The sequence below is a fragment of the Trichoderma virens genome (assembly GCF_000170995.1).
Source record: "Trichoderma virens Gv29-8 chromosome Unknown TRIVIscaffold_88, whole genome shotgun sequence".
In the NCBI taxonomy this organism is placed as follows: Eukaryota; Fungi; Ascomycota; class Sordariomycetes; order Hypocreales; family Hypocreaceae; genus Trichoderma; species Trichoderma virens.
This window is the reverse complement of record NW_014013661.1, coordinates 697,975-721,284: the sequence shown is the minus strand read 5'-3', so window position 1 is coordinate 721,284 and position 23,310 is coordinate 697,975. Positions and strand designations below refer to the sequence as shown.

General features: G+C 52.2%; 7 protein-coding genes across 7 annotated transcripts; 5 read left to right on the top strand and 2 right to left on the bottom strand.

Annotated features, from left to right (window-relative positions):
* Positions 1-26: 26 nt before the first annotated feature.
* On the top strand, positions 27-2,026 carry TRIVIDRAFT_231903 (uncharacterized protein; the record flags this gene model as incomplete). The annotated part of the gene is made up of 2 exons (XM_014096344.1): positions 27-243; positions 385-2,026. 2 exons carry the CDS (start codon positions 27-29, stop codon positions 1,827-1,829), a joined length of 1,662 nt encoding a protein of 553 aa, XP_013951819.1.
* A 1,320-nt stretch (positions 2,027-3,346) lies between these two features.
* Positions 3,347-5,047, top strand: TRIVIDRAFT_160103 (uncharacterized protein; the record flags this gene model as incomplete). Its single annotated transcript, XM_014096343.1, has 2 exons — positions 3,347-3,948; positions 3,991-5,047. The coding sequence occupies 2 exons, from the start codon at positions 3,347-3,349 to the stop codon at positions 5,045-5,047; spliced, it is 1,659 nt and encodes a 552-aa protein (XP_013951818.1).
* Positions 5,048-5,369: 322 nt separating this feature from the next.
* TRIVIDRAFT_66532 (uncharacterized protein) lies at positions 5,370-6,113 on the bottom strand (the record flags this gene model as incomplete). The annotated part of the gene is made up of 1 exon (XM_014096342.1): positions 5,370-6,113. The coding sequence occupies one exon, from the start codon at positions 6,111-6,113 to the stop codon at positions 5,370-5,372; it is 744 nt and encodes a 247-aa protein (XP_013951817.1).
* Positions 6,114-6,390: 277 nt separating this feature from the next.
* TRIVIDRAFT_216814 (uncharacterized protein) lies at positions 6,391-7,529 on the top strand (the record flags this gene model as incomplete). Its single annotated transcript, XM_014096341.1, has 1 exon — positions 6,391-7,529. One exon carries the CDS (start codon positions 6,469-6,471, stop codon positions 6,661-6,663), a length of 195 nt encoding a protein of 64 aa, XP_013951816.1.
* Positions 7,488-9,889, bottom strand: TRIVIDRAFT_80616 (uncharacterized protein; the record flags this gene model as incomplete). The annotated part of the gene is made up of 7 exons (XM_014096340.1): positions 7,488-8,698; positions 8,764-9,045; positions 9,106-9,171; positions 9,326-9,331; positions 9,391-9,435; positions 9,567-9,623; positions 9,686-9,889. The coding sequence occupies 7 exons, from the start codon at positions 9,687-9,689 to the stop codon at positions 7,488-7,490; spliced, it is 1,671 nt and encodes a 556-aa protein (XP_013951815.1).
* Positions 9,890-10,238: 349 nt separating this feature from the next.
* Positions 10,239-11,354, top strand: TRIVIDRAFT_187216 (uncharacterized protein; the record flags this gene model as incomplete). The annotated part of the gene is made up of 4 exons (XM_014096339.1): positions 10,239-10,506; positions 10,565-10,678; positions 10,738-10,854; positions 10,915-11,354. 4 exons carry the CDS (start codon positions 10,383-10,385, stop codon positions 11,199-11,201), a joined length of 642 nt encoding a protein of 213 aa, XP_013951814.1.
* A 2,055-nt stretch (positions 11,355-13,409) lies between these two features.
* TRIVIDRAFT_42640 (uncharacterized protein) lies at positions 13,410-22,427 on the top strand (the record flags this gene model as incomplete). Its single annotated transcript, XM_014096338.1, has 1 exon — positions 13,410-22,427. One exon carries the CDS (start codon positions 13,410-13,412, stop codon positions 22,425-22,427), a length of 9,018 nt encoding a protein of 3,005 aa, XP_013951813.1.
* Between the last annotated feature and the right edge of the window lie 883 nt (positions 22,428-23,310).

The window sequence follows — 23,310 nt, the reverse complement described above, 5'->3', positions numbered from 1 at the left end:
ACACGGACGGCTCCAAGCACACCCCGATGGTGGCTGCCGGAGGCGGAGGCGGCGACGTAGGCGAGGCCCACCCCGAGGTTACGATGAGAGGAGGCGGAGACTATCCCTCTCGTGGTCGCTATCGCCGCAGGCAGATTCCAGATCAAGCGGTGCCGTCCTCAAGCACCACGGCGTCTGCTTCAGGATCATCGGCTTTGGAAACACCAACACCAGCGGCACCAGGTTCCGGGCCATTGGCGTCAGGTCAGTCACCTGGTCCAGGACAGCCAGCTTCACAGCAGCCAAACTCAAGGCCGCATGGCTAGCGAGCGTCGGCTTTGGTGATCAGCCCACCAACAGAGAGTCCCGCTTCGGGAAGTTCTTCTACGCCTAATCCTAATGCAGCCAGTTCTTCGACAGGCGGCTATTTCATGACGAGCCCTTACGGGGCGGATCCTTCTATGCCTGGGCCCTCGAGGAGAATACCGAGGCCTAGACAATCAGCACTTGACTTTGAGAGTTCTTTACCTCCAGTTCCCGAGCCTTCTTCTAACATTGTCGAGAACACAACTCCCTCTGCCGGGAATGTAGATCGTCCAGCCAGACGAGACCGAGGAGACAGACCACGCGGCCTTATCCAATTTGCCAAAAATGCACCAAGAAGATCAGACTCGCCTCCCCAAGCGACAAGACGAGAGAGACGAGACAGAGGAAACAAGCCACCTGGACTTATCCAGTATGCAAAAAATGCACCAAGAAGATCAGACTCGCCTCCCCAAGATACAAGACGTTTCTCCCGATGGGGCAACGTTGCAAGGGGTTCATCTTCCAAGTCTAGATCTATACGCGACGCACCGTTACCTTCGGATACAAAGGTCTGGAGTACTGCGATTGGTGCAAAAACTTGCACTGAGACACCTTCAACTTTGTTCAAAAGTAACAGGAAACCTCCGATGAGGAAACCAATTGAGCGTGTAGGCGAAACATTGCTAGATATGGGCCACGAAGCTGGAGTTGAGGTGGAAAACATGATCAAGGAGATGAATGACAAGGCAGGGCAGCACTCGAGGGCATCTGACGCTATAAGGCTATGCTCAACTGGTCAAAAGCAGAAACAGGTGTCCGTGCCCCTTTTGCCAAAGCATATAGACGATTTATATTTGGCTCATGACATCGATTATCTCAAGAAAATCAGAAAGAATCCACCCCAGCCACAGCCGGCACCGCATCCGGCAAATTCACTCCATTCGTCCAATTCTTCCACTCATCCATCCCAGCATCATTCGTCAGCATCAACGCAGCAGTCTCCGCGGGGGCAGCCTGCTCAGCCTGCTCAGTCGGCACCAGCGCAACCCTCTCCACGGGGGCAGCCTGCTCAGCCAGTGTCGGCGCAGCAGTCTCCACAGGGGCAGTCTGTTCAAATGGCATCATTGAAAGGGTCGACGTCAGTAGTACAGGGACAATCCGGTCGACCGCCGAATCCACTTCAACCACCACAGCGGCAGCAGCAGCAGCAGCAGCAGCAGGAGGAGGAGGGATCATTGAATCCTCACCAGCAACAACATCGCACGCGAATGCAACAGGAAGCCAACTTGTGGCCGCGGGCTCGCCTTGAGGAAGCCCTTGCTTTACAGACGTTGGCGTTCGTACCAGAGATGGGTCCGGGGAACAACATTTCAGCCTCCAACCAGGTGGAAAATCTGGCCGACGTTGTGGAATCGGCAGAAGACGGGCATGATGCGGATGCGGCTGCAAATGCAGAAGCGCCTGCCAACGCCGAGGGCGCGACCGTAGAGGACTCACCGTTTGGAAAATTGAAGAAATGGCTTCGAAAGAGTCATTCAAAATGATGTAAAAGCAAGGATGATGAGGGGTTTGAAATCAGCACGACGAGGGCGGGTTCACGGGACAGCAAGCTCAGAAAGCCCAGGCAGATTAGCGATTGGTTGGTTGAGTTGAATTGAAGTAATAGAGCGGTGGACTATGGTCATGTAGATATGGATACAGTGATTAGCGCATGGCAATATGGCATCTAGATTTTCAGCCGAGACGGCCAGAAGCAGAAAGCGATTGAGCATGACGACTTGAGAGCGTGCCGTGTATTCCGTGAAGATGCCGATGACGAGAGATGAATAATCCGCATCAGTCGGGGGGTTTACGCGGCCCAGAAGAGGGGAAGAGAGGCTTGAAACCCATCAGTGTTAGTACAAAGTATTCTGATACGAAACACGGGAGAGGCTCTGTGACTGGCGGCAACGAGGGCACAGCCGTGTGAGGATCAGCAAGGGCCAAGCAGCAATACGAAGGACGTAGAGGCTAAAGTCGAATGATTTTGGCAGATGTGCGGTATCAAGCAAAAGAGTTGACTAAGGCCGCATTAGGATGGACGATTCGGGTGTTGCTGAAAATAGATGGGGGGCTTTACGGAGTACAGTAGGCTGGAACAGTGGGGGAGAAATGCGAATTACAGCGGGTACCAGTGCTGTAAGAGTACTACCTTAGGAACTCTACTGTACTGTACCTAAACCTAAACGTGCCCACCAGACAGCGCGGATGCCATTGGCCAGAATCCACAGCCACATGCAGTTTATTCCGCCTATTGCGTCGTTGCTGGTGCTGAGGCACATGTACCGGTACTTGCTTGGCGGACTAGCCCCAGATTACAGCGACGCAGGATCGTCGTCATTCTTTTTTCTTCTTCTCTTCCCTCCATGATTCTTCTCTCTCGCTCGCTATCTTTTTTTTTTCCTGGGGGGGTTACATTGCTTCTATGGAGTAACAAGGGGTACGACAACTAGACCACTATTTTGTCTGTCCGCTTATTTCTCGACTTGGTTCTCTTGAGCCCGACAATCCGCGCCTTTATTTAAAGTCAACGTGGGGTGTATTGCCTGCGATAAATACCTACCAACGTTGTCATTACCTTACCTTCACCTTTGGCTTATTGCCCGACATTCGCTTGGCTTGATTGATTGATTAGTGTTGCTTGATACCTATTTTTTACTGCTACCTAATAGCTCTAGCAGCTACCTAGTACCTGAGAAAGAGGAAGAGGTGGCTTTTTTAGCTGGTGGCTGTCGGGTTACTTAAAGCTGGCCTTCTTGGCGGGGGAGATTTTGGACGACACAAGTGCGACAACAGCTTGCGATAAGGGGACCGACTGGACTGGATTGGATTGGAGAGAGAGGGGAGGGATCCTTGATACGAGCTACGAGAGGACGACTGAGGTTGATTTGGGTTAAACTCGGTTTGATTTGATTTTGATCGACACAAGCAAAAGAGAGAGCGGAGGGGGGCAAAGGAAACCTCAACAAAAGACACAACCAACGACACCAACGATAACCAAAGAAACAAAGACACGACGCAAATGTGGCCGTTCTCGTCCTCGTCCTGCGACCAAGATGCCTGCGTTCCTCCCAGTCCGCACGCCGTGACGACCGCCGCTCTGCTGTCAGCGCTGCCCTTTGCCGCCGTCTTTATGGCCGCCAATGCCGTCGCAGTGCGCCTCATCTTCCCCAAGCTGAGCCGCGCGGCGCAAGACGATGCCCGCGATGGCGACGACCACGTTCTACCGGCCCATGCCCCGGCGGCGTTGCGGCAGGTACACGCTGAGCATGGCAGCAAGAGCTGGAGACGGCGAGGTGCGGCGTGGGCTTTTGGCACGACGGTCGGGCTGGCGGCGACGCTGGGCGCGCTCATCATGGCTGAGATTGTCGAGGCGGTCGATCCGGCGGCGCGGAACCTGGCGCTGAGGGTTACGGTACCGGCGCTGCTGTTTATGCTGGTAGTGCTTATTCCGTGGCTCGAGTGCCGTAGCGTCGTATCCAGCGCCGGCTGGAGCTTCCAGAGGACGGCCAAGGGCAAGCTTCCGCGCGTGGCCCTGGGACTACAGGCAGCGCTGTTTGGCGGCTGGCTATTTCTCTTTTGGTCCATGGGCAGCGTCGTGCCGCGGGCCGAGATATTGCTGCGGTCAGCACCACCGGCAGACCATGATGGCAGGACGAACCCAAGCTGGAACACGAGAGGCATCATGGGTGAAGATCTGACGAGGGCGTGTTTGGAACGTATCGGTGTGGTGGGCATCTCACTCATGGCGCTGCTCTCGGGCTTTGGATCCGTGTCGGCGCCCTGGCACACGTTTTCTCGCTCCGAGACCAGGCGGAGGCCATTGACTGAGGCCGACGTCAACCGCAAGCAAACAGGGCTGGACGCAACGAGCGAGATGCTGGCAACGAAACGACACCGTCTGCAGTATCTGGAGCGCAAGATTGGACAGGAGGCAGCTAAGAAGGGCAAGACTGGCGGTGGACTGGTCGGGATGGTCATGGGATCGATCCGCGGGGCGTCGGGTGAGGAGGCCGAGATTCAGACACTCAAGATGGAGATTGCCGGGCTCGAGGCCATGGAGGCCAATCTCTCGTCCAACTTGGTGCTGATGAAGAGCCAGCGCGCCGCCTCGGCCCGGGCTTCGACAGCTCTCGGCCGCATCCTGCTCGTGCCATCGTACATCTTCAGTGCCTACTGCGTGTACCGTATCCTAGCGACATCATTGACGACTCTCCGGAGAGCATCTTCTCCATCGGCAAGTTTTGCAAGCAGTGACCCCATCAATCGCTTCCTGGGACTCCTGGCCAGGCACTGGGACCCGAAGCTCGACCAGATGGCTTGGGCACGCATCATCAGCTTTGCGCTCAGCGGCGTCATCCTCGTGGCCAGCGCAAACAGCGCCATCCAGACGTTCCACCTGTTTGCCAAATGGACTCCCGGATTGCTACGGCACGCGCAGGCGAATCTCGCTCTGGCGGTCGGACAGGTGGCAGCGACATATGTCATCTCGGCGAGCCTGCTTCTCCGCAGCCAGCTCCCCAGCGAGGCGAGATCTGCCGTCGGGGGCGTCCTGAGGGGAGCGTTGACGCCGGCGTTTGTGGACGGCTGGTTTGAGGGCTGGTTTCTCCTGGGTAGCGTGGTGACGGGCGTGGGGATATTCGTTGGCGGCAAGATTGGGAGTGTGGGGGAGGCTGATTGGGATGATTATGGGATGGAGGAGATGGGGGCCAAGAGGTCGTGATGCTTGTTTTGTTTTGTTTTTTTTTCTTATGAGAGCTTTGACTGTTTGTTGTGTTTTTTATTTGTGTCATGTTGGCCTGGCGTTGAGAAGATTTCAGATGGGTAACTTGATTTAAATTTTTCGCTTCTTGGGAGGATTCTTATACTATTCCGACGATTTTTTTGCACCACACTTGCGACGGGACGCAGTGGTTGCAGTAAGCATCAAGTCATGCTTCTACTTCTTTTCTTTGTCCACCAATCTATCTATCTAGGTCTTTTTCAAAGAAACCAATTTCATCATTTCATCGTGAATCCCGCATTTCAAGTCAAGTCATCGTCGCTCACACAATCACGCCCAACTCCCTGCCCACTCTGAACGACTCCAGGACCGATCCCCAGACAGCCCTGCTCGTAAACTCCAGCACTCTCTCCTCCTCCTTCTTCTCCTCGCCAATTCCACTTCCATCTCCATTGTCAAACGGCGCCGCAGCTCTTCCCCGACGAACTTCCTCCTCCGTAAACCACCCCCACTCAACATGCTCCTCCGGATCAATCACAACCTGCCCCTCCGCCGTGGCAACGAAATTCATCTTGCCCCAAACATTCCTCGTCTCCAAAAACGTCGTCACGCGCACCACGTCTCCTTCCTGTCCTTGGCCAATCCTGACTTCAATGTCCGTCGCTTTTTCGTCTTCGGGCTGAATACCCCAGTTTTTCATCCGTGAAGCATCCTCGAGGTTTAATTCCCGAGCCATGGCTACCCACGTGTGGAAATGGGCGTTTGAAAGACGCGATTCTTCGTAGAGCTCGCGGGCTGCGGCGGAGAGCACGGAGGGGTCGGAGGGGTCGATGGAGCCGCCGGGGGGTTCCCATTTGAGGGGGTAGGAATCTGTGGGAGAGCGGCGGAGGAGGAGGATTTGCGGCTGGGATTTGTTTGGGGATGATTGAGATTTAGGTTGGCGGAGGACGAGGACGCTGGTCATGAGGTAGTCGATGGGGGGGTTGCTGGAGGCTGAGAGGGATTGAGGGGATTGAGTTGACAGGGGGGCGAGGGAGGGAGAGTGGGTGTAAGTGAAGGTTGTCATTGTGATTGACGTTGTATGAGATTGAAGCTGTTTCAGGTGCTAAAAAAATAATAACGATATTCAAGTTTGAGGTTGTAGTTGGTATAAGAATCAATCAAGATGGACCAAGAGACGAATCAAGACTCAAAGCAGAGTGGACAGGGTGCGCGATATAATATATCCGGCCTGACACACGGCAGGCAGCACTCGTCTCGAGCCGCCATCCAGGCACAAACATTTCCATCTCGCTGCCTGTCACAGGCAAACACAAAATCACAAACGAGTCACACCGTCAGATAAATAGAAACCCTTTTTTATTTTGCCTCGCCCTCTATCAAATAGACTCGCTTCAAAGCGGCTACATTCGGCCCATGCCATGTCTGTTCTTTTTGCTTTTCCTCTGCTCTGCTTTCCCCCCTGCCTCAGCTCCAGCCAAGGCGCATTTGCATCCATGCCCGCCAAATTCTCTCGACAGCCAGCATGGGCCTGTCCAGTTCAAGCTTTCGTTTCTTGCTCTCGCTTTCTCTGTTCCGGCCCGAGCAAACCCTTCAAAGTAACAAGGCGAAAATGAAAAAAGAACAAAGGCAAAGGCGAGAAAGCAAGCAACAACAAAGACAAAACTGCGCAGATAGATTCCCCGATTTTTATGTTCCCCAAAGAGTCCGCAGATGAATAGATAGAACCCGCCCTCCTCATCGACACTGCATAAAGCGTGAGCTGGTCATCATCATCGTCATCGAAAGCTGATCGTTCAAATCATCTCTCCCTCCTTTTCAATCAATCTGTTCTGTCCCGCATAAATGCATGTCATGAGATGGAAAAACAAAATTGCATCATTTTGACCGTTTCCTAACCCTCCCTGCCCCAATTTGTTGAAATAAAAAAAAAAGAAAAGAAAAAAGAGAAGAAAAAAGAAAAACGTTATTACGGCTCCATATGCCGAGCAACTGTCAACCAACGTTCACTGTATCCCGTCCAACCAAGTAGCAAGCAAACAAGCTTCCTCAAAGTCAAGCCAGCAAAGCATGGTAGGACAAAGAAGCGCTGTAACAGGCAACGCCATATGATGCTCGAGGGGCCAAAGATGAAAAAGAGAGAGAGAAATAGATAAACATCTTGTAGCGTCGGCACGGCATCATTTTGGCTGGCCGAAAAGTCGTGAGCCATATCCAAGCGGTTTGCGGCTGGAGACGGGCGAGATTGAAGGCTGCAGAAACGTCTTGCCCAGGAATCGGTAAAGTAATTTGGAAATCGGAAACAGTGTGCACACGATGTCAGGACCGGATCCGCTGGCAGATAATCTTGCGACGGCATCTCTAGTCATGAAAACCGAAAGGAAATGGACATCAATTTTTTACAATCGCTCTTTTGGGGTTCTTGCTTTGCTTTTGTCTTTTACACTCGTCCAGTTCGTCCCTTCTTGCCGACCGAGACGGTAGTCCAGCCGTCCTCATCAGCAGCCGGAGCCGGAGCGTCGCCCTCAGCCACGGGAGCAGCAGCCTGCTGGCCATTGGAACGAGGTGCCCGGTTTTCGTTGCGAGGTCCTCGGGGCGGGCCATCTCCACGGCCACCGCCACGGCCACCACGGAAGTTTCCACGGGAGAGTCGCTGTTCGTTGGAGGCTGATCTCCAGTTGCCAGACTCGGTAGCTCTTGATTTCTGTCCCTGGCTGAAATCCTTGGGCTGATCCCGAGTTCGGATAGGAACCTTTTGCTCCGACGCACCATTTTCCTTCACTTGCTCAGTCTTGGCCTCGTCCTCGGGCTTAGTTTCTGTCTCGGCGTCTGTCTTTGCCTCAGCCTGGGCCTCGGCAGCCTCAGCAGCCTGCTTGGCTTCAGCCTCGGCGTCGGCCTCAGCCTTGGCGGCGGCGGCTTCCTTGGCCAGGCGCTTCTCTTCCTTGGCCTTTTCGTCTGCTTCTCGCTTCTCTTGGATAGCCTGCAGTCGCTTCTCTTCAATCTCCTTCTCCCTTGCCGCGGTGTCGATGGGGCGGGCAGCACCAAAGGGGCTGGCCTTGGAATCTGCGGCGGCAGAAGAGGTATCAGCAACCTCCGAAACGGTTCGCTTCTGAAGGTTCAGACGCGGACGGCCGCCGGGGGCTTGGGCCGGGGGTGCGGCTCCAGGAGAGGCCGGAGTCTCAGCTGGGGGTGCGTTGGCAGCATCCGGACGCATGCGGTCGCGCCATTGGAAGTCCTTCTCAGCGGCGGTAGGAGTGCGCTCCGGGCGTTCAGGTCGCTCAGGCCGCTCGTTGTATTGCCGAGGAGGACGGGCACCCTCTTGTCGTCCCTCTCCCCAGGTTGCGGGGTCTCGGCGGTTTCCGCGGTACGACTCGCTGCGCTCTCCCATACCCTCTTGAGGTCCACGCACACGGCTGCTTTCACGGGATCCGGATTCCTGGGGGGCCAGGGGAGACAGAGGTCCGCGTCGCTCCCATGTCATCTCACGAGTAGAACGGCCGTCAGAGGCGGGATCGCGAGGGGGGCGGCGCTCACCAAAGTCGGATCGGGGACCCCTTGATGAAGGAAGATCGGGGAGAGGGCCCTTGCGGGTCCACTCGCTCAAGTCTCGGGCAGATTCACCACGACCCTCACGGCCTTCGCCACCACGAGCTGCATGAATAATTAGTATACAGAGTTTGGCCCATTATATCATACTATGATGGGAAGACACATACGAGGATCGGCCACCTTGATTTTGATCATACGGCCCTCAAACGACTGCCCATCAAGGGTCAGGGCCTTCTTCAGGCCGTCAAGGTTGCCGAATTCGACATATCCAAAGCCCTTGGGGCGCTGCAGCTCGCGGTCCTCGATAATTCGAACGCTGACAACGTCGCAGTCGGCAAAGAAGTCGGTCACAGACTCGCTGGTGGCGTCATATGACAAGTTGCCCAGGTGGGCGGTAAACGGAGGCTTCTCGGGAAGCTTGGCGGGGACGGACTCGCGGACAGAGTAGCCTGGGAGTTGTTATTTATAAGCAACGAGCAGCCAGTGGTCATAATGTAAAGAATGCTTACCTCGGTCCTGCCACGAAGACGCAGCACTGGGGCGGCTATCTCGAGCCGGAGGGAGAGCTTGGGTACCTGTGGCATTGGGTCAACATCATGTTGTCATCCGCATCTATAACCCAGCGTATGCCAATATTATCTTTTATTCTTTTATTTTGTTCGTCTTCTTTTCCTCCTCTTTTGCTTTTTTTTTTTCGGGGTAGATCGCTTTTAGATATTATGCACTTACCAGAAACTATCAACAGATTAGCAGGGGTCCAAACGACAACAATTCACCAAGCAAGAGCAACATACCATAGGTTTCCTCAACCTCATCAGCCCAGGAGCCTCCACCAAAACCTGCGCCAAGAGTCAGCATGTTGGCGGTCCGGAATTTTTTATTCTAGTGTCGGCGCGGGGTGTCGATGCGACCCCCCAAAATCTGTGGCGGTCGACGAGGGCATCAAGGGAGGGGTGACGGCGGCACCAACCTGAATCAGCCAGAAAGTCCCCAAGGGACATTTTCTGCTGTTCCTTCTTCTTAGGAGCTATTGAGCAGCATCAGCAGGACATTCTCGACCCTCCAGCACAGCCAGATTCGGTGACATACCCATGATTGCGGTTGATAAGGGCGAGCTCGCGCAAGGATATCAGCAGCCGATGCGCAAAAGGGCAGATGCTGGGCTGCGGCGATGGAGAAAAAGGCGGTGGCCGAGAGAATCGACAAGAGCAGCCAATGAAGGGACCAGATTGGCTACGAGTCGGTCGGATGTGCGAGTACGAGTCCCAGATGCCGGGTCTGGGGTTGGCGAGGTGAAATTTGCTCGTCGAGGAAAAAAAAGATGCGGCGTCGTGAGAGGGCTGGCTGCCTTTTCCATTTCCAATTTTCGCCCGCCCAAGAGTGGGAGGCGCTAGGCCGTGTTGGGCTTGGCCCGGCGACATTGCCGATACCTGCTGTACCTAGCCTCCAAGCGTCTGCAGTGGCTGCGGTGCCTGCACATCGCTGGTATCTCTAAGTCACTGCCAGTAGCCGCCGACCCGTTTTGTGCATATCATATCCACCGCCGGCGAGAGCCCCACCATGCCAGGCGAGGAATTAAATGTTCACAGGTACCTACATTCCTTGGGATTGACTGACCTCCATCAACACTGGCGAGTCTATATCTTCATATTGTATACATTTATTTTATAATATTTTCTATTATATGTTGGCACTCTATTTGCCCATAATCTTCCCTTTTATTGCGTCTTATCATACTCGTTCAGCACTGAAAGAAACCGAACGTGGGGTTTCGAAAAAATCCATCATGAGCGATAAGCCGGAGCCTTCCTCCGGCGCCATGCAGCCGCAGCAGAATAAGAAACGAGGCATCTTGCCGCCAGAGATTATAGATCTCATGGTGGCTCCAGTCAAAGTTGGCACTTGGACCGGTGAGATTCCCCTTCTTCACTCATGACAAACTATATCTTTGGCTCTGACATATACAAGGTGCTGCCGGAGTACTAGCCGGCGTTGCTGGTGCTATTGCTCGGGACACTAGCCCTGTGGCCAGCGGTGCTGTAACTGGGTTTCAATGGTTTGCCCTGGGAGGTAGCTTCTGGTGTGAGTTTACCTTACCACTGACGATGCTTTTGCCTGTAATCACTATTAACCCCATCAAGTCACTAGATCTGTAGCCGTCAGGGCAATGGGAGGCGACGAGCAGGTGAGGCCAGTCGATAAGACAATAGCGAGCACCATAGGCGGCTCAGCTGCCGGAGCAGTGGCCGGACTGATCCGTGAGTATCCGTAACAAGCTTCTGCTAGCATCAGCGCTTGTCAACTAACTTTTGAGAAAGGGGGCCCAGGCAAGATTGTGCCCGCCATGGCAATGTGGGGAGTGTTGGGAGCAGGCGGACAGATTGTTGCCAATGGCTTGAGCAACAGAAAACCAAAAGTCAAGGACGAAAATGACAGCTGGTTTCGGTCAAAATGGAGCCCATTGAAGAAACTCACAGACCAGGAGTACATCGACATGATGGAAGAGAAAATTCTGAGAGTCGACGTGGACATTGCCCTCATTGACGACCGGATCGCCGAATTAAAGGCTATCGATCAGAAAGATAAGGACGAGAAGAGGGTGTAATTATTCCAAGGTTTTCTTTATTTTGTTGTCATGGTTGGTATGGTTGATATCCCTTTTTTTCATGTATATTATTACTGCAACGACTTATTTGGATCGGCATCCACGCAGCATATGATTGTACGATTATCTACTATTAAACGAAATGCTTTCTTTACGAAGTGTTCATTACGCTGCAATAGGAAAAGCATGAAACTCGTATTCGAAAGATCGTACTCAACAATTGTAGCATTTTATGACCAGTTACAGAAACACAATTAGAGTTTGTAGGTTAACACGGAAGATAATCTTGTTCCTGTGCTTATGTCATCAAGGAGGTAGCCATTGTCCAATCAACGACTATCATGAAAGGAACGAGATGCCGTCTGTACAAGATATCGCACCCGATCTAGCCCTAAATAAGGCAGCTCAACAAGCCAAGAATAACACTATTTGTTGCCAAGGCATTGGAACTGGCTTGATACCGCGTGGCGGCTTGCGTGTCATTCCTCGCAGTGAATAATCTTCAGCTTGGTGGGAGAGGCCAAGCATCTGGGGGATTCCTTGCAGATCCGCTGGGGTGGTCCGTGAGGCCGTTAGCACCGTTAGCACCGTCTGCAATCTCGTGGCACTGCGGCTGTTACCGCCTGAATCGTGGTTAGTATGGAGGGGAGCAGTAGGAATATTCCAAGGGGAGATTGACAGGTCGAGACGATACGGGGCTGGCGAGGCGAAGACTAAATTTCCGCGATGATGTATTAAATTGGTAATATCAAAAAGGTATCGGTTGATTCAACGCGCCCTTTTGTAGTGCATTGACACCTCCTTTTAGGAGGATTGATTAATAAGGAACATGGCGCGTGTACACGGAGATATCGTGCACATACTCGTACATAAGATGCAAGCAACTGTAGATCTGTACGGGGTACTCCTTATTGCTTGCTCCGCTGCTGCTCCATAGCTGGGGATAGCCTTAATCCCGCGACTTACGACGACTTTACTGCTGTCTTTTATTTCTTATCTAGGTATGCTTAGTGAGAGGGAGAGAGCGTCGTCTGGTAGGAATGCGTGGCATATGATATGGAGGCAGCCACGGCTTAATACTAGGTACCTTACCGAGATACCAGGTGCTGTTATCAATTGATGCTGCCACTATCTGGCAGTAAAAAATACGAATGCCACCGCCTCTCTCTTACCGTATTTAGGCCATTCTTAGACACACACAGAGAGAGCTTCGAGGTCTAAAAATCGGTCTCGTCTCGTCTCGTCTCGTCTCCAAGTTCCGGTGTTAGCGGCCCTGCTAGGCGCGGCATCGCGATAACAATGTCACGGCACCCGAAGACCGTTCCAGCTAGCCCAAAAACCAACCTAATGGAAAAGTATAGGTGCAGTACAGGGCACATGCTTTTGAGGTACCTGGCACCAATCCCACGCTCGAGTTTTGGCTGCACGATAGCGAACTGCATCCAGTAAGTCGGCACACGATTGAACACCTGATGCGCAGTCGTAATCTAGAATACGGGGCGTGCACAGGGCCTTTTATGGAACACGGTGGCTTCTGGATTCCTGGCCTCGACTCTGCGAGAAAATTTGCATCCCCCGACTGTCCCTATTGCCCCTTTTCGCGCCATTCCAGCCTGGACCCGGTACGTTGGGATTCCGTGACGCCAGACACGGCAGCCAAGTACTCGGTACCTCCACTGCCACCTGCGAGCCCATCTGCCGCATCGGCTCCGCTACCTACATGTACCTGTGCTTTCCTCCGTCCATTCGCCAGACCAGCTTCTCAACCGCCAGCTTACAGCACCGCACAGCACAGTACTTGCGACTCGCAAACCTCCGTCCTGACTGTTCGTGTGACGCGGGTCGCAGACGTGATCCGGACTGCTTGCGGCACTCTTCGCTCCGATCCTGCTAGCCGGCCCGGGAAGCCCTGCTGCTCGACCCAGGCGCATCACAGGAGCTGTTCCGGCGTCCCGATAGTCCAGGTCCCCCTACCTGGTCCGATTCGGGGCCCCTCCCTCGTCGAATCTCCCAGCTTCCATTTTCCTTCTTTTCTTCCCACTGTCATGTCGCGTCCTTCTTCTGTTTGTTCCCACTGATTGCCTGTTTGCTCTGCGAGAGAATGGTCTCTCTGCTACCGGCGTCCTGTAAGTACCATTGGAGCTTCGCCTCGTGGCACACCGTCTAACCCCCCGACAGCTAGGTAATTGATTGCGCGCCGCTGCAAACATGGCGCTTCTCAGTCCGACCTTCGCCCTCGGTGTCTTCGTCCTGCTCTACCTCTCCTCCTTCGTCCTCTTCGCCGTCCTTCGAATCGTCACCGGCATATCGATCCAGCGGATAGGCTACTTCTCCCTCCGACGCCTTGCATATTCACCCAGAGATGGAATCAGGATCGAGATTCGCGGCCTGGGGCTGAACATTCATCGCCCGACTTTTGCGCAGCCCACCTGGCTGAGCATCGTCCTCAGTGACCTGACTGTGACCGCAGATATTAAGAAACTCGAAGAGCGGAAACCTGCCAGGAACGGGACGCCACCGAATGGGGATCGAAAGACAGATAATGGGGAGGAGGAAGAAGAAGAAGAAGAAGAAGAAGTAGACCCGCTACTAGATTTGCCCCCTCCAGCTCAAGCCAATGCTGGATCCGAGGCCGAGACATGGTCGCGCCTCCATAAGCTCAAAGAAAAGGTGAAGAAACTGCACCACAGCGTGAAATGGCTGCGCTTGGTGGATGTCGTTGTGACCAACTCGGTCATCAACGTGGTCGATGTCGGCAGCCTTCAGGTTGGCAGCTTGACGCTTGCCGTGGATACGAGACACAAAATGGCCGATCGAGCTCGATTCTTCTTCCACCGATCTGAATCTTCAAAAGAAAACGCAGAGGCCGAATGGATATTGACCGTCCGGAGTGTCTTCTTCGCCGTTGACGGCAAGGAGTCCCTCCAGATTCTCGACCATGCCTTGCTAAACGTGCACGGATATTTGTATCCGTCGCAGGAGGGCCTCCGAGATGCGACGGTTGCTTTGAAGCTTGGCAGAGTCCAGATTCCGTACGACGAGCTGCACCACTGTGCAACCAAGTTCAAGTTGTCTCGCAAAAAGCCAAAGGTTGTCAACTTGGAGGATCCAGTGGATATTTTCGTTAGTAAAGTGCAAGATGGAACCGCTAGCAGCGCAAACGAGCACTTGATGAAAACCGTTTCAGACTCAAAGGAATTCTTCAGCTCCATCTTGCGAGGTATCAAGGAGGTTCAGTTTGCTGTTAGCTTCGTTGGTCTCATCAAAAAGGTTGAGTCTGTCAAGGCTTGTGCGAAACCCGTGCACCTCACTGCTTCCATGAAGGAAGTTGGCATCGATCTTCATCGCCTTGATCCAAAGTCACCCGCACATCGCATGTACTTCCCGTCCACAGACATTGCACACGAAGCGCTGGTGGCCGCCCTCTCCATCTCGGTTGGCATGGATGATGGCCTCGGCAAGCCGCAGCGAATCGTATACATCCCCATGGCTACCACGACCGTCAGAACTACGTTGCCTTCCAAGACCATCCAGCTGTCTCAGGTGGATAGCTTTGAGGATAAGAATGCCAATATCCTGTTCGCCAACTCTGTGGTCACTTCGCCATCCATCGATCTTGATCCAAGACACCTGCCTCTCTTGATAGCAATGATGCGATCTAAACCAAAGCCTCCAAAGACGGAACAAAGGCAACAGCAGAAATATCTGTTTTCCCGACTGCTCCCGAAGGCGAGTATTAAGTTTACTATGCACGAGCCTGTTCTCCGCATCAAGCTCAAGCCTCTTGGCAAGACAGAGGATCCAGATGATTACGGTCTCATCATTTCATCCATCTCATCCGTTGCCCTTGATGTCGAATCATCTCATTCGCCCCTTGAAGACCTGCACTATTCTCTGGATGGAGCTATGCGGCTGCAATCTCACCACCTGTACTACCAAGCTGTATCTGGCGAGAGGTTTGACTTGATAACAACCGAGTCTTTCGACCTCAAAGTCCACTTGGCAGCCAATCCCGAAGTTTCTGTTGACGCGACGAGCAATGTCCAATCATTTTCAGTTAGCATGGTACGGCCGGAAATCACAGATGGCGTTCGTCAGATCGTGCGCCAACTCCGTACCGATGTTGAGCCAACGAAGAGGGCTAAGCCCAAGTCAAGACGGCATGCCAACTTCCTGAGATCGCTTCCTGAATGGCTTTTCCGTTATCAAGTCACCGCGAATGATGTCAACATTGAGATCGCTGGCGTGGATGAAGGTATTTCGGATGATAGCAAAGGCATTTCCCTACACCTTGACGGCATGTCGGCGGAGTATCGTGCTCAAAGATTGGATGGCTTGCAGAGAAAGATGCTCAGAAGACGAACTCACAGCCGATCTCTCACTCAGTCAGACTCGGATTTCGCGTCCACGAGTCCAACAAGAGCGAGAAAGAAGCCGCAGACCATCGGCGACGGCCGTCGTCTGGTGTTCAATGCCAGAGGTATTGAGGCTCAAATCATCGAGACTGCCGACCAGCTTGAGCTGGAGCCCTTCATTAACGTGCCTCGCCTTGAATTTTCGCTCTCTGCGTCAAGCGATAATCATGGCCCATTGTTTCATATCCAGTCCTCGATCCGTTCCATCACGGTTCAGTATTCACTCTACCGGCACTATGCTGTTGGTGTTGCAATGAATACTCTGAGAAAAGCCTTTATGAAAACCAGTGGTGACGCGCCAAAGGCTTCACAGCAAGGTCTACCAAAGTCAGATCTCCTTGTCCCTCCCAACGCCTCTGGATTTTCTCCTGCCGATTCAGCCTCCACCATCATGGACTCCGTAGTCATTGACGTGAAAGTCGCTTTAATCCAGGTGAAGGCGGAGATGCCACATGACCCAATGATAATGCTACACATCTATAGTTTGGACGCCGGACGTCAGAGATGGTCCACGCCATATTTTGCGTCCAAGCTAATTCGCCTGTACGTTGCATCTCCACGTATGCGCAATATATGGTCGCGGATGGTTAGCATTAAATCTGGGCGCCTTGATCTTCGAGAATCCAAGCACAAATCGAACCAAGGGGACTATACAGAGGAGAAGCTCATCGACGTATCGACTGAAGCAATCCGGATTGGTATTCCTCACGAGGTCATCGTTCACCGTATTACCGATAACATTATCAATGTGATCAAGGCAGTGCAACAGCTGCAGCACCGCTTCAAAACCGGGACAAACGAGTACATCTTGGAGAAGCATCCTGAAGGACCCAAATCCGTTCCAAAAGTATCCATTCGCTCGCGAAATTTCCTTTTCGAGATGGAGGACGGTGCATTCGAATGGAAACTAGGCATGATTTACCGGGCAGGGCGGATGGAACAGATACAGAGATCTACCAGAGAAGAGGCGTTCCGTGTCAAGCTAAATCGCGTGCGGGAAGAGGAACTGAAACGGGGTAACAATGGCAAAAATCGGTCTCGATCTGCTTTTCCACGTGGAAGGACTGAGAATTCCTCATCTGCGTGGTTCCGGAGTCGAAGCTCCGACCCAACGAAGCAAGACGTGCGGGGCCGTGAGAGTCGACACAGCAGTACCTTGCCGAGATATGACCCTGATAGCGAAACCCTAGGCATCAACGGAAATTCAAAAGTTTCGGTGGAGGAGGCGCGCCTCCATTTAGACATGTTCAATGCTCAGTCGTGGAAAAAGAGGATTGACCGGGCCTATCAGGTGTCTCGAGATGGTGTCAAAGAGCTGCGCGGCCTATTCTGGGGCCAGAACGAGGTACCGAGCGACGTCGAGGAGACGGAAAACATCTTGGAGGTCGCTCCCAGACCAGCGTTGATGGCCACTTTCATATCCAACCTCCACATTGCCGTTGATAAGCCGACGTTCCCTCTCAAAGATCTCCCTGATTTCATTTACAAAGTCGGCAAAGGCATGCCCAAGGATATGAAATACAGCCTCTTGGTGCCTATGCACATCTCCATCGATATGGGAGAAGCCCGCTGCTCGCTACGCGACTACCCTCTGCCGCTGCTGCACATCCCGGGACTGAAACCTGGGCAGTCATCTAGGCTGCAGGCTGTCTCTTTGAGAACAAACTTTGTGTTAGCCGAGGAGTTCAGAGGGCTGGAATCGTCACGACGAGTTCCGGTGAATATCATCCCCCCCAAGAGCACAGATCCCGATGCATCCAAGGAAGGATGCTTTGCTATTGAAGTGAGGCGAACCATTGGCCCTGTCAAATCCTTCTCGGATGTCTACATGGATATCAACACAGCTCTTCCCACACGAATTACGTGGGGTCCCTGCTACCAGCCGGCAATTCAGGATATGATGATGGTCGTTGAATCTTTCACCAAGCCGCAGATTGATCCGTCTGAACGGGTTGGGTTTTGGGATAAACTTCGACTTAATTTCCATTCCCGTATCCATGTTGCTTGGAAAGAGGACGGTGATATGCATTTTGCAATGAAGGGCACACGGGATCCATACCAAGTTACTGGGCATGGCGCAGGCTTCATCATGTGCTGGCGAAACGACATTAGATGGAATATTAATGCAGAGGATAACCCGAAGAAGTTTATGACGGTGGACAGTGGCGAATACATTCTTGCCATTCCAGACTACAGTATGCAGGTACGGGAAGCCGCCCGGCTCCGGGATGATGATAGTAGTCGACTTGCGGATGACCATTTAAGATGCGGTCCGGCTCAATTTAAGAAAGTCGTCATGAAGCTATCCGGAAGAGTGCAATGGCTAGCTGGTCTCGTATTTGAGCGCGCAATCGAGGATGGCAAACGAAGCTTTGACTTCAAACCTCACTACGAGGTCGTTCTCAAGAATCCACTCTTTGCTAAGCCCGAGGCGAACGGACTGCCGTATGATGCCATGCGCGGGTTCAGGAGTCGTCACATTCACTTGTCAATTGCGGTCCGCGCGCCGGCTGACCGCGAATGGATGTCGCAGAGCCTTGAACCTTCGCGTAGTTATAACACGATCCATCTTACTCCTCGCTTCTTCACGCACTTCTTCGCCTGGTGGGGGCTCTTTAGCGGACCCATGTCGCTTCCCATTCGGCAAGGCAGCCTATTTCCTGGGAGAGAAAAGAATAGCAAGAAATTTGGGAGACACTTGGCGACTGTCAAGTATAATCTCCTGTTTGCTCCGTTGTTCCTGAGTCACATCTACAAACACAAAGACGCCGAGGACTACTCTGAAAACGCTGTCTCTGCCACTGGCCTGAAAGTTCGATTCGACAGCTTCATGCTTGATCTTCATCAACGCCGAGAAGAGTTCGACACCATTGCCAAGACCAAGAATTCGCCCAGTCGAATCACGGGAATGAAGCTCCATGCAGCACACTTGGACTTGGCGTGCGCGGATATTCGAGCCGTTTCTGCTAGTTTGTATGGCACTACAACAGAGGCAATCAAAAAAGGATCCATTTCGCATCTCACCCTCGATCAGGATGAGAAGCCGGATGTATCTCGCTTTACTATTCCTGATGGAGACTACAGCTGGATTGATATGGATGATTTCGTTGAGTTAGATTGGATTCTGCCCACCGAAGCTCATCCAGAGACCAAGATTCTGCCGCTTGCTTATATCCCTCGATTAACTTACTTCCGTCAGACCGATATTGGGGGTATTATTGCTGGAGACCCTACGAGAACAAGCCCATTCGGGAATGAGCCTACGCATTTCTGTATCATGAGCGAAGAAAACGATCCAAAGAGTGTGCAAGCACACTTGATCAGAGAGCGCTTAGAACAACTCGATGAGCAGATCCGAGCACACATCCGACAGGTTGGTGAGGCTGAGCTGAAAGTGATACGCACCGATTCCAAGGACCAAGAGATTCTAGAGGATTTCGATACCCTTCGCCAACATTCCAATGTACTTCGGGACAAGAGAGCCTTCCTTGAAACTATGCTAGAGAGGATGAACGCAGGAGTATCGACTAACGGCCATGCATCAAGCGGATCAGCGAGTACGCATCAATCTAATGGATCCGTAGATGCACCGAGCGAACACATGGACATGCCCTCGATCCCCTCCAACGTGGAATTTGAAAGCGAATTTGAGAACCGTTTCGTGATTCACAATATGCAACTAAAATGGAACAATCTGTTGCGCAACATTGTGCTGCGATATGTCCACCAGAGCAGCCAACGGCGTGGTTTTATATACTACCTATCCAGACCAGCAGTTAAATTCATCTTGGACATGGTAGACGAGCAGACCAAGGCTAGAATGGGGAATGTTGTGAATTCAGAGCCGGTATCAGCGGCCAATGGCACTCCCACGTCTCCGGCTACTCCATCTGTAGAAAAGGACGCTGCGAGAGACCTCGAAGACCGAATCAAGGGCATTTTAGAAGGTCGGAAATTCTCGACAAGCACAGGTTTTGCACTCAATAACAATGGCGTTGTGGAAGGCTCCATCGAAGATTTGGAGAGTGGCATATCCGATGAATTCAACCCACAATGCAGTTATCATGTCCGACTTATTGCTCCGCAAATCCAGCTGCAGAGTGAAAAGAACAAGAAGCACGTTGTCTTGGTTACTTCAAAGGGAATGGAACTGAAAGTGGTGGAAGTCATGGACAAATCGAGAATCGCGGACCAGGTCAGCGGTCTCGTTCAACGCCGTTTCTTGGTCAACATGGACAGTACCCAGTTCTTCGTCACTCATCAGAAATGGTTCCTCACCAACCTGGTATCCATGTATGCGGGCAGCAAATACGGCACGCCTACGGGTTCCTCATGGCCACCTTGGGTACCTATGGAGGTCATGTTTGACTTCCGTACCGACCCATTCGGCTTCAAGCGCGTCGTGCAGAAAACCTCAGCCATGCTTCGCTACGACAAGTACAACAATCTCCGTCTCAAGTATAACGACGAAGTCAATGGTGAATGCACAGACGAATCCACCCAAGAGCCTACGGAGAAACGTGTGGATAACCTTTGGGTGGAATTCCCGCAAGCTCGTGCTCTCTGTAACTCATCGCAGTATTACGCCATGTATGTCATCGTGCTTGATCTGCTCATGTACAGCGAGCCCCTCGAAAAGACGAGGAATGAGCGCTTGGAGAAAATTATTCTCGGGTCTGACTTTAGTGATCTGAGCGGTATTCCAGAGATGGTGATGAAACTGCAGGATCGCATCAGGCAAATGGAAGAAATCAAGGCTCATTTCCAAATTTACTCGCAGTTTTTGGACAAGAAAGGATGGGAAGATCGCTTGGCCCTGGAGCGTGACCTGGCCGCTTCCGAGGATGAACTTTTCTTCATGATGAAAGCCATCATGAGTTCGCAGAGGAGGCTTGAAAAGAACAACACTCGCTCTAACGCGTTGTTGAAATGGAGCATTTCCGTTCGGGATATTGTCTGGCACCTTATGCAGGATTCAAATGAGCCGCTGGTTGAACTTCAACTTAAGAATTTAGAGTACGACCGCACCGACCACTCGGATGGTTCCCACATGAATCTGGTTCGTGTTGGTAAGTTGCTTGGCCTGAACCTTTTACAGGACGCAACATATCCGGAGATAATAACTCCATATCATGACGGCGAGAGGCCAGGCACTCGATATGGTGATGGCGATTCCGACATGATTCGGGTCTACTGGTACATGTTAGAGGCCATAGCAGGTATCCCCGTTATGGAACAGTTCGAGATCGAGCTATTTCCCATAAAGATTCAGCTGGAGCGCGAGGTTGGCAAACGGCTGTTCGAATACATCTTCCCCGGTATGGACGTGGATCAGGTGGAAGAAGAGTCCAAGACAACCCCTTCGATTGTTGTTCGGCGCGACTCGAACGAGGCAGATGAAGAAGGCAACGAGTCCCCCAAGAGCACAATAAGCAGGACCGGCACGCCCGGCACGCCAGGGCTGGATGCTTCATTCTCAACCCGCCCAGGATCGCTCGAGTTGCGTCTTAAGCCCACGTTGTCATCTGGCGTCGCAGAAGAAAAGCCCTCGAAGAAGAATCTAGGCGTTAACAACGGCGAGGGCGGCGGCCATTCGTTCAGACTTTTCCGTTCTGGCACCTCGCGAACACTGGGGAAGAAAGCTTCGATTGAGTCTATGCGACCACTGACGGCCACTCCACGACCTGGTGCTATTGGTCGGTCTTCAACTGGATTCTCGTCAAGAGACAGCCGAGATTCGGATTCAAAGAAGTCGTCACGTTTCGGCTTACGAAGTAGGCACAACACCGACGACAAGCAAATGTCTGATGATCTCACCAAGATGATTGAACGAGCAAACAACTACATAACGTTTGCGCATATCAAGATACCGTCCGTTGTGATGTGTCTCAGCTATAAGGGCAAAGACCAGCGCAACTTTGAAGATGTTCACAACTTTGTGTTCCGCCTTCCTCTCATTGAGTGGCAGAATAAGACTTGGTCAAACCTAGACCTCGCTTTGGCGCTGAAGAAGGCTGTCGTGAGAGCTCTTATTTCGCACACGGGCGCCATTATTGGAAACAAGTTCTCCAAGCACAAGCCTAACGCGGGAGAGCGGAATAGACTGAGAGAGCTTGCCAGCAGCTCTGTCCTTATTTCTTCTCCAATGTCTTCTAGCCTGTCTCAGAATTACACGCCCAGCATACACGACAGCGATGACTCGGCGAGTATGTATGGTACGTCGCCTGTAGACTTCTCACGCTCGCCTCCACGGTCTACTCGCAGCAGCATTCGCAGTGGAATTCCGGCTCCTCGATCTGCAAGTCGTAGCAGTAGCATTGCCAGCAGCAGGTCTCATTTGACAGGCGGCTCTGCTCCAAATCTTCCCCAGGTCCCAGCATACCTGACAATGACGCCCCCAACGCCAGTTGACGCTCACGGTAGAGGTGATGGCCATAGCAGCCTGGCCATTGAACTTCTCCGGCCATCCTCCAGCCAGGGACTAGGGTCACATCGCAATGCTCTTAGGACCTTATCAGGCGGCAGCGAATCAAGACCCTCTACCAGCGCTGGACATCTCGACACGGCTGACCGCAAAAAGACCGGTCCCACCAGTGTCAGCACCGGAGGCTTTGGTCTGAGGGATAAACTTACTGCTCTTACACAGAGGATGAGCCACCGAGACACAGGTATAGTGAGGACCGAAGAGCCCGAGGAAATGAATGACGAAGAAGCCGCTGCTTCTCCAACGGCTGCGGAACACATGCACGAAGGGGCACTGAGGAACAAGAGGCTAAGCTGGTCTCAGTCACGATCCAAGACGACTGGTTGAATGACCTTACTACGGCATATTTGCACCCCCCATCTACTGTTTTATTTTTGCTTTGTTCAAAGCACGTTACAGATGTAATTTTAATACCAAGGGCCACGCCGCTATACTTCTGGGGTGTGCATATACTCAGCCTGGGAAACAGAACCTGCTGCCCACATATTCGTGCAGCGCTCTTCTGTTACGGTTTTGTTTTTTCTGCTTTTTGTCAAAACACAAAATTGGTGTTGGTGTCGGAGCATATCAAATGGGGGGCCGGGGCGAAAAGGCTCTATGGGTTACAGAAAAAGAAGGGAGGAAAGAGATGGGTGGGATCAGCGTTTTATGTTATTTTTTAGTTGTTTAATTGTTGATTGCTTGTTTAATGGCGTATGAAAGTGGTTGGACTGGTGAAGCGTGTGTTTAGTGTACATATATATAAATATATATATATATGGTATATATGTGTGTGAGGTTGATGATTGTGCGTTGAGTAGACACTTGAATTATTTTAGTAATTGTGACATATGGCATTGTTTACTTCTAATTGAGATGATTGCTGTTCATAACAATCTCTGGGGACACGTTTATAAACAATGCTGATCTCATCCGATGCTAATCTTGCTGGTCAATTTGCCTTTATGCTTAAGCCTTGGCTTGCCTGTTCCTGTTTTTACTTCATCGGGTTGGCAGCCATATCTGGTCGTGATATACGCCAGATTCAGCCAGTTGGATGCTTAGTTTCCAAAACAACTGCAAACGGAAAGGCTGGAATAGACAGTGCGTACTCCGTACGTGGCAAGATGTGAACGATGGGCAGATGAGTGGTGTGACATCGCCACACGCTAAAACTCGGACTATATATTATCATGATGGTTGATTAACGTCATGACCGTTCTCTCTCCAG